Here is a 13,070-nt window from a genome sequence, read left to right as displayed (position 1 = left end):
ACATGTGCTAATGAGTGTCTGCTGCTGGCATAGTGGTGTCTGCTGCTGGCATAGTGGCATTTGCTAATGAGTGTCTGCTGCTGGCATAGTGGTGGCTGCTAATGAGTGACTGCTGCTGGCATAGTGGTGTCTGCTGCTGGCATAGTGGTGGCTGCTAATGAGTGACTGCTGCTGGCATAGTGGTGTCTGCTGCTGGCATAGTGGCATTTGCTAATGAGTGTCTGCTGCTGGCATAGTGGTGGCTGCTAATGAGTGACTGCTGCTGGCATAGTGGTGTCTGCTGCTGGCATAGTGGCATTTGCTAATGAGTGACTGCTGCTGGCATAGCGGTGGCTGCTAATGGCATCAGGGCCGGTTTAAGCAACAATGGTGCCCCAGGGCAAAATAAACCTGGGGGGCCCCCCCAACATATACCCCGGAACAAAAATCTGCATTAAGAGACCTTTTTTGCAGCTGGTATAGTCAGGGTGTGAAGTCCCAATCGGTTGGAGCTCCACATTCTGGCTATCCCAGCCTGCATGGGGGACAAGGGGTTAAAAAGTTTCAGGAGGGGGGACCCCACAATTTTTTTTTTAAATTCCCACACTCTAAACATAAAAAAAAAAAAAATTGGGAAAATAGGAAAACATGCCAGGGATCTTCATACAGCCATATTGCGGCTGTATAGCGATCCCTGGCCAAAGCGCTGCGGCTGCGTATAGACCCCCTGGAAACCCCGTCAGGAAATTTATTGCGCTTTCGTTTGATGCATGTAAAATTACACTACCGTTAGGTTTGCTACTAAAAGTGACATTTACCGCATTTAAAAGTATACTTTTTTTCCTTCGAAACTTTAAAATCGATTTTCTCAAAAACTATAAGGTCTTTTTGAAAAATTGTTTTTTCCTCTTATTCCTAATGATCTCCTTAACATACCCTGCAAATTTAGGGTTTCTAGCATTTAAGGTGGATTTGCTATTAACCATTAAAGTCGGCAGGTTTTTAAATGTGTTTTTTTTTCCTTTGAAACTTTAAAATCGATTTTCTCAAAAACTATAAGGCCGATTTTGAAATTTTTTTTTCCTCTTGTAGCCACTGGGGGCCCCTACAAGCTCTGGGGCCCTGGGGCAGCTGCCTCCTTTGCCTTAATGGTAGCGCCGGCCCTGAATGGCATAGTGGCGGCTGCTAGTGAGCGGCTGCTGATGGCAAAGTGACATGTGCTAATGAGTGTCTGCTGCTGGCATAGTGGTGTCTGCTGCTGGCATAGTGGCATTTGCTAATGAGTGGCTGCTGCTGGCATAGTGGTGGCTGCTAATGAGTGGCTGCTGCTGGCATAGTGGCATATGCGAATGAGTGGCTGCTGCTGCTGCTGACATAGTGGTGGCTGCTACTTGCATAAGTGCCTACCCTTCACTCACCAAGTCCAGGCCCATGTTTCTGTTCTTCCTCCCACCGTGATTTCTGCAGCCATTTTCTGAAGCCCCATAGTAATCACTATAGGACCACAACAAAATGGCTGACATCTTCCAGTGTATACTGAGTATACACTCCGGTGGCCATTTCTTTGTAGTTCTATACTAATTCCTATGGGATGGCAGGAAAGCGGAGGGGGAGGTAGATCGGTGACACAGGTTGGCCCTAAACATTGATGAATGTGATGCCACAGCAATGGCCTGCGGGCTGCATATAATTCAAATCACACAAGAGATTTCGGGGCCTCTGGAAAATGCTCAGTGGCCGCCTTTGACCCTCGGCTGGACTTTGGACACCCCTGCTCTAGGAAGACATGGAACTTCAAAAGCAGCCAATGCTAGACCCAGCATCACAAAAACTAGATAGACTGCGGTGGTGCACAATCACTGGCAATCAATGTTAAATGCATTGAGAGAAATGCTTTTATCCCGTCAGTAAATGCTGTGTACAGCCGCCCGTCTGAGCCGGCTCTAAAAGTTAGATTAGATCCAGAGGCTTCCCTCAGTAGAGGGTAGGGATTAGATTGTGAGCTGCTCTGAGGACAATCAGTGACATGACTATGTACTCTGTAATGTGCTCTCCACCCCTTTGTAGGAAACATTCACCTATCCTTACCCGGAGACAGCTGTACATGCAGATGGACATCCAGTTGGTCAGCATCTTCTCCACCACCGACTCAGTCCGCCGAAGCATAAGTTTGGGGTTCTTGGAGGCCGATGAGTCTATCAGGTCCACCAGGAGGTCTTTCATAATACTGGTGTAATACTCTAACTTTCCATGGAGGGCGACAGTGAGCAGTGAGGCCAAGTTACACCTGAATGTGTAAAAGAGACAGCTGGGTGAGGATGATGTAAGAGTGACAGGCTCTAAAAGATAAGCAACAGCATAATAACTTTAAACAAAAGCATTTCTTTGTTATAGCTGATACAAATCCTGCAATAAATCTGCAGTGTGTCTGCTTCCTGCTTTCATGGAAGCAGACATAGGGTTAACATCCTTTGTTTACAAATTAGCTGCTGTGCTGAGGCAGCCAATATAAAGACTTTTTACTTACCCAGGGCTTCCTCCAGCCCCATAAGCATGGATGTGTCCCTCGCTGTCCTCCCACGGTCCTCTGTGTAGCGGCAATCAGCCCCAGTAACTGGCTCAGTGACGTCAGTTAGGGTCTTCTGCGCATGCCCAGGAGGTTCGTGAATGCACAGGAGACCCAGACTGAAGACGGCTGAGCCAGTTACTGGGGCTGATTGCGGCCGGAGGACAAGGGGAGGATGGCGAGAGAGGCATCCGTGCTTATGGGGCTTCCTCCTGCCTCATTCCTTCAGAGGATCACCAAACCCTAGTCCACGCCTTCATCACATCACACCTGGACTACTGCAATGCCCTCTATGCAGACCTTCCAATGAAGACCTACACCGCCTGCAGCTAGTACAGAATGCTGCCGCAAGACTTAACAAGCCAACCCCGCCACTGCCACATAACACCAATCCTTTGCCCACTACACTGGTTACCCATACAATGGAGAATCCTTTTCAAAATTAGCATGCTAACATTCAAATCCCTACACAACCTAGGCCTGGATACCTGAAGTATTTATTTCTAGTGTCACACCTCCCAAAACCTCAGATCAAAAGGATCCCATAATTTGACCACCCCCAGAGTTCATCTAACAACCTTCGGAGCCAGAGCTTTCTGTCATGCTGCCCCTACCCTGTGGAATGCCTTACCAAACGTAATCAAGACAGCTCCAACCCTGGATATGGTTAAATCAAAACTGAAAAGTTACACATAACTTTCCCCCTTGTACGTACCACACATAACTTTCCCCCTTGTACGTACCACTATGTACTGATCTGAGACAAGCTTATGCACTTCAGGTCCTATGGGAGAAAAGCACTTTACAAATGTTTTGTTGTTGTATAATGCAAGGGGATGGAATGATAATGCCTTCAGGATAGTAGTGTAGAGTCCTGTTGATCTGGAACTCAACCAACCAGCACAAACTGCCCGCAGTGCTCACAGTGGTGAAGGCCAACTTCTTGTGGGCTCTGTAGTGCTTAAAGGATACCTTACCGCAACATAAAATTAAAAATGTCCCCCTTCGGTACATCGTACCGATAACCCACACTTACTTCCCGGTCAGGGATGACAGCACAGGCGGCGACGCACGTCCTCATCCGCTTGCCACCCTGCGCAGCTGCACTGCGTATTTGTGACTTCATAACTGCGTAGTGCGTCTGCGCAGAGCGCTCCCGGCTGTGGGCGTGCAGACAGGGATGAGTGTTGCCGGCCAGCGGCTGCATAATCAGCCCTGACCAAGAAGTACAGTATGTTTGGGGGGTTGGTAGGCTGGACCAGAGGGGGTGGAGGAGCATGCGGGGAGCGGTGTGCATGAGGAGAGCCCACCACACATGCCTGCTCTCCAACCCCCCCCTTTTAATTTTATGTTGCGCTAAGGTATCCTTTAAAGACCGGGCTCCACGGTTCCTCTTCTTTCAATTACTGTGTTTTAACATTTAATACTGAGTTTGTGGATTGTATATAGAATGGGGTGTAGTACTGTATTAGCGGGGCCTATTTTTAGCAACCAGATAGGGGTGCATATTATTTCGGCGCCGCTCAGTTCAGCGCGGTGAGAGCCGAATGACGGCTCTCACCGCTGCCGCTAAACTCCGGGGCGGCGTTAAATACTATTACCCCTCCGAGTTGTCGCAACTCGGAGGGAGATGTAATTCGGGGTCTGGCAGCCGCCGGAGCCCCAAATTACCGCTATGCGCCCCGCGCAGAATAGCATTTGTTTAAAGTTAATCCACTGCGCGCTTATAATCTGAAAAGGGAAAACCTCTAATAGTGTAATACTGTTTCAAATACACAACAAGTTATCACTCATCAATCGTGATCGTGCCAAAAAGAGTGTCCACTCGTGACCCCACCACCTCTAGTATCAAAGCAGCTCACCAGATTGAAGCCACCTATGCACAGGTGGGAGCCTCGCTTAATATGTGGTGCACTGGGAACATCAGCCTGCCACATCCATTATTCAGGTAAAAAAAGGCCTCTCTTTTATTCTGATGTTTAACTCTTTCAGGCAGAGAAAGAAAAAAAGGAACACAGCATAGATAATTGTGTGCTAGGCACTGTACATACACATGTCTATCTCATCATGTCACATCTGGTATCCTTTAAGGGGAATCCAGACTGCACAGCTTGAGCTTCGTCACAGCAGAGCAGGAGCAGAATAGCATTGCTGCTATGGGGTGCCCAGTTTCGGCGTTCGGCTCAGAGCCGCGGGCCGAAATAAGCTGATCCAACCAGAAAGTACACTTATCTGGCATCAGCTGATCCCTGACACTGCAGGATAATCAAAACTGTCTATTGTAAATACTTTGTAAATAAATATACAAGCTCCATATTGAATGTATTCAGAATACAGAAATGCATAATTTCCAGAGTCCCTAAACTGTTATCACTAAACAAGGATTTCTGTGAAAAGATAATTCTTCTCGTCACCAAACACTTGTATCTGTGAAGAGGAAGCAATAGAGAAAATAATTCTCACTTGCAGCTCTACAAAATCTGCAAACATATTCCAGCCCCAGGCTCAGGCAATTATTCACAGATATAATATTTGTCATAAAGATATACATATTTGTCATAAACCTGGCAGCCCCCTCCCCCCGCAGAGCTGCTCCTCCCCCCACGGCTGTCCCTCCCCTGCCACACACACACACCTGTCTCTCACGGCGAAGTCCTTCTGCAGCTCCACGGCGTGGATGAAGGTGACCAGGAAGTGGCGGTTGTTCAGCAGCGTGGACAGAGTGGCGATCCCCTCCTCCATGGTTGAGCGATAGTTCTCCGGCACCTGCAATAGTAAAAAAAAAAACTTGCAATAAAAGACCTGTTGAGCAAATCACACCTTTCACTTTCTCACATATAGACAAGACAAATAACATTTATATCACACTTCTCTCCTGGCAGACTCAAACGCCAGAGCTGCAGCCACTAGGATGCACTCTATAGACACACAGACACAACATTTATATTGCACTTTTCTCCTGGTGGACTCAAAGCGCCAGAGCTGCAGCCACTAGGATGCACTCTATAGGCAGTAGCAGTGTTAGGGAGTCTTGCCCAAAGTCTCTTTACTGAATAGGTGCTGGCTTACTGAACAGGCAGACCCGAGATTCAAACCTTGGTCTCCTGTGTCAGAGGCAGAGCCCTTAACCAGTACTCTTTAGACTGGATGACGATGAATTAATAATTAACTAGTACAACAACAAATTCTCAAACCAGCTCATGGTGACCTAAAATCACTAGGTCTCTTTTGGTCCCCTATACTTTCATAGAGGTTCTGGGTCACCCTGAGCTGCTTTGGTATTCTATTGTTCTGGACCAAGCCCTCTCCCATAAATCCATATCAATCCATGCCATGCACTGATAAGTATCACAAAGTCTGAAACAGGCTGTCTGCATGTTGGGTTGCATTCCTCAGTCATTCATCTTTCCAGCAGCAAAGAAGATGGCATAACTGATAAATTGACTCAATCATTTATAAACAAATATTGTAGAAGAAAAGCAATTTACCTGAAGTATCTCTTTATTAACCACTTGAGGACTACAGTCTTTCTAACCCTTAAAGGGAAGGTCCAAGCAAAAAAAAAAAATGAGTTTCACTTACCTGGGGCTTCTACCAGCCCCATGTAGCCATCCTGTGCCCTCGTAGTCACTCACTGCTGCTCCAGTCCCCCGCTGGCAGCTTTCTGACCTCGGAGGTCAGGGCCACATTGCATACATTTTTACGCATTCCAGCTAGTGCAGGAACAAAAATGTACGTGTTGCGCCACTAACGCGTAAAAATGTATGTGTTAATGTTCCTGCACTAGCAGGAATGTGTAAAAATGTACGCAATCCGGTTCTGACCTCCGAGGTCAGAAAGCTGCCAGCGGGGGACTGGAGCAGCAGTGAGTGACTACGAGGGCACAGGATGGCTACATGGGGCTGGTAGAAGCCCCAGGTAAGTGAAACTCATTTTTTTTTTTTGCTTGGACCTTCCCTTTAAGGACCAGGCACTTTTTTTCCACTCAGACCACTGCAGCTTTCACGGTTTATTGCTCGCTCATACAACCTACCACCTAAATGAATTTTGGCTCCTTTTCTTGTCACTAATAAAGCTTTCTTTTGGTGCTATTTGATTGCTCCTGCGATTTTTACTTTTTATTATATTCATCAAAAAAGACATGAATTTTGGCAAAAAAATGATTTTTTTAACTTTCTGTGCTGACAATTTTCAAATAAAGTAAAATTTCTGTATACATGCAGCGCGAAAAATGTGGACAAACATGTTTTTGATTAAAAAAAACCCATTCAGTGTATATTTATTGGTTTGGGTAAAAGTTATAGCGTTTACAAACTATGGTGCAAAAAGTGAATTTTCCCATTTTCAAGCATCTCTGACTTTTCTGACCCCCTGTCATGTTTCATGAGGGGCTAGAATTCCAGGATAGTATAAATACCCCCCAAATGACCCCATTTTGTAAAGAAGACATCCCAAAGTATTCACTGAGAGGCATAGTGAGTTCATAGAAGATATTATTTTTTGTCACAAGTAAGCGGAAAATGACACTTTGTGACAAAAAAAAGAAAAAAAAAAAGAATCCATTTCTTCTAACTTGCGACAAAAAAAAATGAAATCTGCCACGGACTCACCATGCCCCTCTCTGAATACCTTGAAGTGTCTACTTTCCAAAATGGGGTCATTTGTGGGGTGTGTTTACTGTCCTCGCATTTTGGGGGGTGCTAATTTGTAAGCACCCCTGTAAAGCCTAAAAGTGCTCATTGGACGTTGGGCCCCTTAGCGCAGTTAGGCTGCAAAAAAGTGCCACACATGTGGTATTGCCGTACTCAAGAGAAGTAGTAGAATGTGTTTTGGGGTGTATTTTTACACATACCCATGCTGGGTGGGAGAAATCTCTCTGTAAATGACAATTTTTTCATTTTTTTTACACACAATTGTCCATTTACAGAGTTATTTCTCCCACCCAGCATGGGTATGTGTAAAAATACACCCCAAAACACATTGTACTACTTCTCCCGAGTACGGCGATACCACATGTGTGGCACTTTTTTGCACCCTAACTGCGCTAAAGGGCCCAAAGTCCAATGAGTACCTTTAGGATTTCACAAGTCATTTTGCGGAATTTGATTTCCAGACTACTCCTCACGGTTTAGGGCCCCTAAAATGCCAGGGCAGTATAGGAACCCCACAAATGACCCCATTTTAGAAAGAAGACACCCCAAGGTATTCCGTTAGGAGTATGGTGAGTTCATAGAAGATTTTATTTTTTGTCAAAAGTTAGCGGAAAATTGATTTTTATTGTTTTTTTCACAAAGTGTCATTTTCCACTAACTTGTGACAAAAAATAAAATCTTCTATGAACTCACCATACTCCTAACGGAATACCTTGAGGTGTCTTCTTTCTAAAATGGGGTCATTTGTGGGGTTCCTATACTGCCCTGGCATTTTAGGGGCCCTAAACCGTGAGGAGTAGTCTGGAAATCAAATTCCGCAAAATGACCTGTGAAATCCTAAAGGTACTCATTGGACTTTGGGCCCTTTAGCGCAGTTAGGGTGCAAAAAAGTGCCACACATGTGGTATCGCCGTACTCGGGAGAAGTAGTACAATGTGTTTTGGGGTGTATTTTTACACATACCCATGCTGGGTGGGAGAAATAACTCTGTAAATGGACAATTGTGTGTAAAAAAATCAAAAGATTGTCATTTACAGAGGTATTTCTCCCACCCAGCATGGGTATGTGTAAAAATACACCCCAAAACACATTGTACTACTTCTCCCGAGTATGGCAATACCACATGTGTGGCACTTTTTTGCACCCTAACTGCGCTAAAGGGCCCAAAGTCCAATGAGTACCTTTAGGATTTCACAGGTCATTTTGCGAAATTTGATTTCCAGACTACTCCTCACGGTTTAGGGCCCCTAAAATGCCAGTTCAGTATAGGAACCCCACAAATGACCCCATTTTAGAAAGAAGACACCCCAAGGTATTCCGTTAGGAGTATGGTGAGTTCATAGAAGATTTTATTTTTTGTCACAAGTTAGTGGAAAATGACACTTTGTGAAAAAAACAATAAAAATCAATTTTCCGCTAACTTTTGACAAAAAATAAAATCTTCTATGAACTCACCATACTCCTAACGGAATACCTTTGGGTGTCTTCTTTCTAGAATGGGGTCATTTGTGGGGTTACTATACTGCCCTGGCATTTTAGGGGCCCTAAACCGTGAGGAGTAGTCTTGAAACCAAATGTCGCAAAATGACCTGTGAAATCCTAAAGGTACTCATTGGACTTTGGGCCCCTTAGCGTACTTAGGGTGTAAAAAAGTGCCACACATGTGGTACCGCCGTACTCAGGAGAAGTAGTATAATGTGTTTTGGGGTGTATTTTTACACATACCCATGCTAAGTGGGAGAAATATCTCTGTAAATGACAATTGTTTGATTTGTTTTACACACAATTGACCATTTACATAGAAATTTCTCCCACCCAGCATGGGTATGTGTAAAAATACACCCCAAAACACATTATACTACTTTTCCTGAGTACGGCGGTACCACATGTGTGACACTTTTTTGCAGCCTAGGTGCGCTAAGGGGCCCAACGTCCTATTCACGGGTCATTTTGAGGCATTTGTTTTCTAGACTACTCCTCGCGGTTTAGGGCCCCTAAAATGCCAGGGCAGTATAGGAACCCCACAAGTGACCCCATTTTAGAAAGAAGACACCCAAAGGTATTCCGTTAGGTGTATGGCGAGTTCATAGAAGATTTTATTTTTTGTCACAAGTTAGCGGAAAATGACACTTTGTGAAAAAAAACCAATAAAAAATCAATTTCCGCTAACTTTTGACAAAATATAAAATCTTCTATGAACTCGTCATACACCTAACAGAATACCTTGGGGTGTCTTTTTTTCTAAAATGGGGTCACTTGTGGGGTTCCTATACCGCCCTGGCATTTTACGGGCCCAAAACCGTGAGTAGTCTGGAAACCAAATGTCTCAAAATGACTGTTCAGGGGTATAAGCATCTGCAAATTTTGATGACAGGTGGTCTATGAGGGGGCGAATTTTGTGGAACCGGTCATAAGCAGGGTGGCCTTTTAGATGACAGGTTGTATTGGGCCTGATCTGATGGATAGGAGTGCTAGGGGGGTGACAGGAGGTGATTGATGGGTGTCTCAGGGGGTGGTTAGAGGGGAAAATAGATGCAATCAATGCACTGGGGAGGTGATCGGAAGGGGGTCTGAGGGGGATCTGAGGGTTTGGCCGAGTGATCAGGAGCCCACACGGGGCAAATTAGGGCCTGATCTGATGGGTAGGTGTGCTAGGGGGTGACAGGAGGTGATTGATGGGTGTCTCAAGGTGTGATTAGAGGGGGGAATAGATGCAAGCAATGCACTGGCGAGGTGATCAGGGCTGGGGTCTGAGGGCATTCTGAGGGTGTGGGCGGGTGATTGAGTGCCCTAGGGGCAGATAGGGGTCTAATCTGATAGGTAGCAGTGACAGGGGGTGATTGATGGGTAATTAGTGGGTGTTTAGGGTAGAGAACAGATGTGAACACTGCACTTGGGAGGTGATCGGACGTCGGATCTGCGGGCGATCTATTGGTGTGGGTGGGTGTTCAGTTTGCCCGCAAGGGGCAGGTTAGGGGCTGATTGATGGGTGGCAGTGACAGGGGGTGATTGATGGGTGGCAGTGACAGGGGGTGATTGATGGGTGATTGACAGGTGATTGACAGGTGATCAGTGGGTTATTACAGGGAAGGACAGATGTAAATAATGCCCTGGCGAATTGATAAGGGGGGGTCTGAGGGCAATCTGAGCGTGTAGGCGGGTGATTGGGTGCCCGCAAGGGGCAGATTAGGGTCTGATCTGATGGGTAACAGTGACAGGTGGTGATAGGGGGTGATTGATGGGTGATTGATGGGTAATTAGTGAGTGTTTAGAGGAGAGAATAGATGGAAACACTGCGCTTGGGTGGTGATCTGATGTCGGATCTGCGGGCGATCTATTGGTGTGGGTGGGTGATCAGTTTGCCCGCAAGGGGCAGGTTAGGGGCTGATTGTTGGGTGGCAGTGACAGGGGGTGATTGATGGGTGATAGGTGATTGGCAGGTGATTGACAGGTGATCAGTGGGTTATTACATGGAAGGACAGATGTAATTAATGCACTGGTGAATTGATAAGGGGGGGGGTCTGAGGGCAATCTGAGCGTGTGGGCGGGTGATTGGGTGCCCGCAAGGGGCAGCTTAGGGTCTGATCTGATAGGTAACAGTGACAGGTGGTGATAAGGGGTGATTGATGGGTGATTGATGGGTAATTAGTGGGTGTTTAGAGAAGATAACAGATGTAAACAATACATTTGGGAGGTAATCTGACGGCGGGTTTGCGGGCGATCTAATGGTGTGGGTGGGAGATCAGATTGCCCGCAAGGGGCAGGTTAGGGGGTGATTGATGGGTGGCAGTGACAGGGGGTGATTGATGGGTGATAGGTGATTGGCAGGTGATTGACAGGTGATCAGTGGGTTATTACAGGGAAGAACAGATGTAATTAATGCACTGGCGAATTGATAAGGGGGGGGGTCAGAGGGCAATCTGAGCGTGTTGGCGGGTGATTGGGTGCCCGCAAGGGGCAGATTAGGGTCTGATCTGATAGGTAAAAGTGACAGGTGGTGATAGGGGGTGATTGATGGGTGATTGATGGGTAATTAGTGGGTGTTTAGAGGAGAGAATAGATGTAAACAATGGATTTGGGAGGTGATCTGATGTCGGATCTGCGGGCGATCTATTGGTGTGGGTGGGTGATCAGATTGCCCGCAAGGGGCAGGTTAGGGGCTGATTGTTGGGTGGCAGTGACAGGGGGTGATTGATGGGTGATTGATGGGTGATTGACGGGTGATTGACAGGTTATCAGGGAAGATAGATGCATACAGTACACAGGGGGGGGGGGGTCTGGGGAGAATCTGAGGGGTGGGGGGGTGATCAGGAGGGGGCAGGGGGCAGGGGGGGATATAAAAAAAAAAATTGCGTTGACAGATAGTGACAGGGAGTGATTGATGGGTTATTAGGGGGGTGATTGGGTGCAAACAGGGGTCTGGGGGGTGGGCAGGGGGGGGTCTGAGGGGTGCTGTGGGCGATCAGTGGGCGGGGGGGGGGGCAGATCAGTGTGTTTGGGTGCAGACTAGGGTGGCTGCAGCCTGCCCTGGTGGTCCCTCGGACACTGGGACCACCAGGGCAGGAGGCAGCCTGTATAATACACTTTGTATACATTACAAAGTGTATTATACACTTTGTATGCGGCGATCGCGGGGTTAACATCCCGCCGGCGCTTCCGTACGGCCGGCGGGATGTTACGGCGGGTGGGCGGAGCCAGTTGCCGGGGGAAGCGCGCGTCATCAATGACGCGATCGCTCCCCCGGCATGCCTAAAGGACGCGCCGCCTGAAGGCGTATTGCGGTCCTTTAGGCGTCCACTTTGCCGCCGCCCATGGGCTGTGGGCGGTCGGCAAGTGGTTAAGGAAGGTAAAAAAGCAGAATTGCAGTCTATTGACAACAACAGGCTGTTTCCAAGTCACATGCGGGGGGTGGAGGAATGCCATTTCAGATGTGGATTGGCATAAATGCAGGACTACACAGGTGGCTTTTCACTTTTAAACTTGTCTAGGGTTGGAGCTGTCTTCATTAAGTTTGGCAAGGCATTCAAAGGGTAGGGGCAGCATGACAGAAACTCTGCCTCCAAAGGTTTTTAAATGGATTCTGAGGGTGGTCAAGTTATTGGATCCTTTGGATCTGAGGTTGTAAGAGGTGTGACACAGTACCAACAAATCCTTCAGGTATGCAGGGCCTAGGTCATGGGCAATGGAGGGGTTGGCTTGTTAACAGTCTTGTGGCAGCCTTCTGTACTAGCTGCAGCTATATTCTGATTGCAGTTGAGTGGTGCAAAGTGGTAAAATGATTGACATTGCTCAATTGATTTTTCAGTCAGTGAAAAAGGAATCGTCCCCAATCTTGAGTACAGGTAGTCCCCGGTTAACGAACGAGATAGGGACAGTTGGTTCGTTCTTAACCTGAATCTGTTCTTAAGTCAGAACATTGTGCCATCTCTGTCCCCTGTACCTCTTCTGTGCCCCCCTGTGTCTCCAGTGTCCCCCTTGTTTATACAAGTTTAAAAGCCATTTTTTCTCAAAAACTACAAGTCCGATTTGAAAACTTTTTTTTTTTGACTTGTTCCCATGGAAACACAGAATTCATGCCGTTCGTATCGCGGGTTGTTCGTAAGTCAGGGACTACCTGTATACAGGACATAGTGAGTGCAAAGCTTTAGTCAAATGTCTGACGACAGAGAACTTTTTAAAGACAACGAGAAGAAATAAATTACACATTTGAATATTACAGCATTTAACTCCCAGTCCACTGATACTTTGCGGAATTCTTATTTAAAGTGGACCTGAACTCTTGCACAGGACAGAAGGAAAACAGAGAGAAATGCACCCTGTATGTATTTAGAGAGTTTAGCCTGTCTAATTCCCCCTCCCCTGTGACTTATCAC

General features: G+C 46.7%; 1 protein-coding gene across 2 annotated transcripts in view; it reads right to left on the bottom strand.

Moving 5' to 3' along the window:
• PLXND1 (plexin D1) overlaps positions 1-13,070 on the bottom strand; it is a 211,101-nt gene that overhangs the window by 42,445 nt on the left and 155,586 nt on the right. For both annotated transcript variants that reach the window (XM_068252759.1, XM_068252760.1), the window contains exons 24-25: positions 5,181-5,311; positions 2,068-2,266 (exon numbers count right to left, since the gene is read on the bottom strand). In XM_068252759.1, the coding sequence (XP_068108860.1) occupies positions 2,068-2,266; positions 5,181-5,311 (330 nt within the window). The remainder of the gene's footprint in view (positions 1-2,067; positions 2,267-5,180; positions 5,312-13,070) is intronic.

The sequence above is a fragment of the Hyperolius riggenbachi genome, chromosome 9 (genome assembly GCF_040937935.1).
Source record: "Hyperolius riggenbachi isolate aHypRig1 chromosome 9, aHypRig1.pri, whole genome shotgun sequence".
Lineage (NCBI taxonomy): Eukaryota > Metazoa > Chordata > Amphibia > Anura > Hyperoliidae > Hyperolius > Hyperolius riggenbachi.
This window is presented reverse-complemented; position numbering and strand designations above follow the sequence as displayed.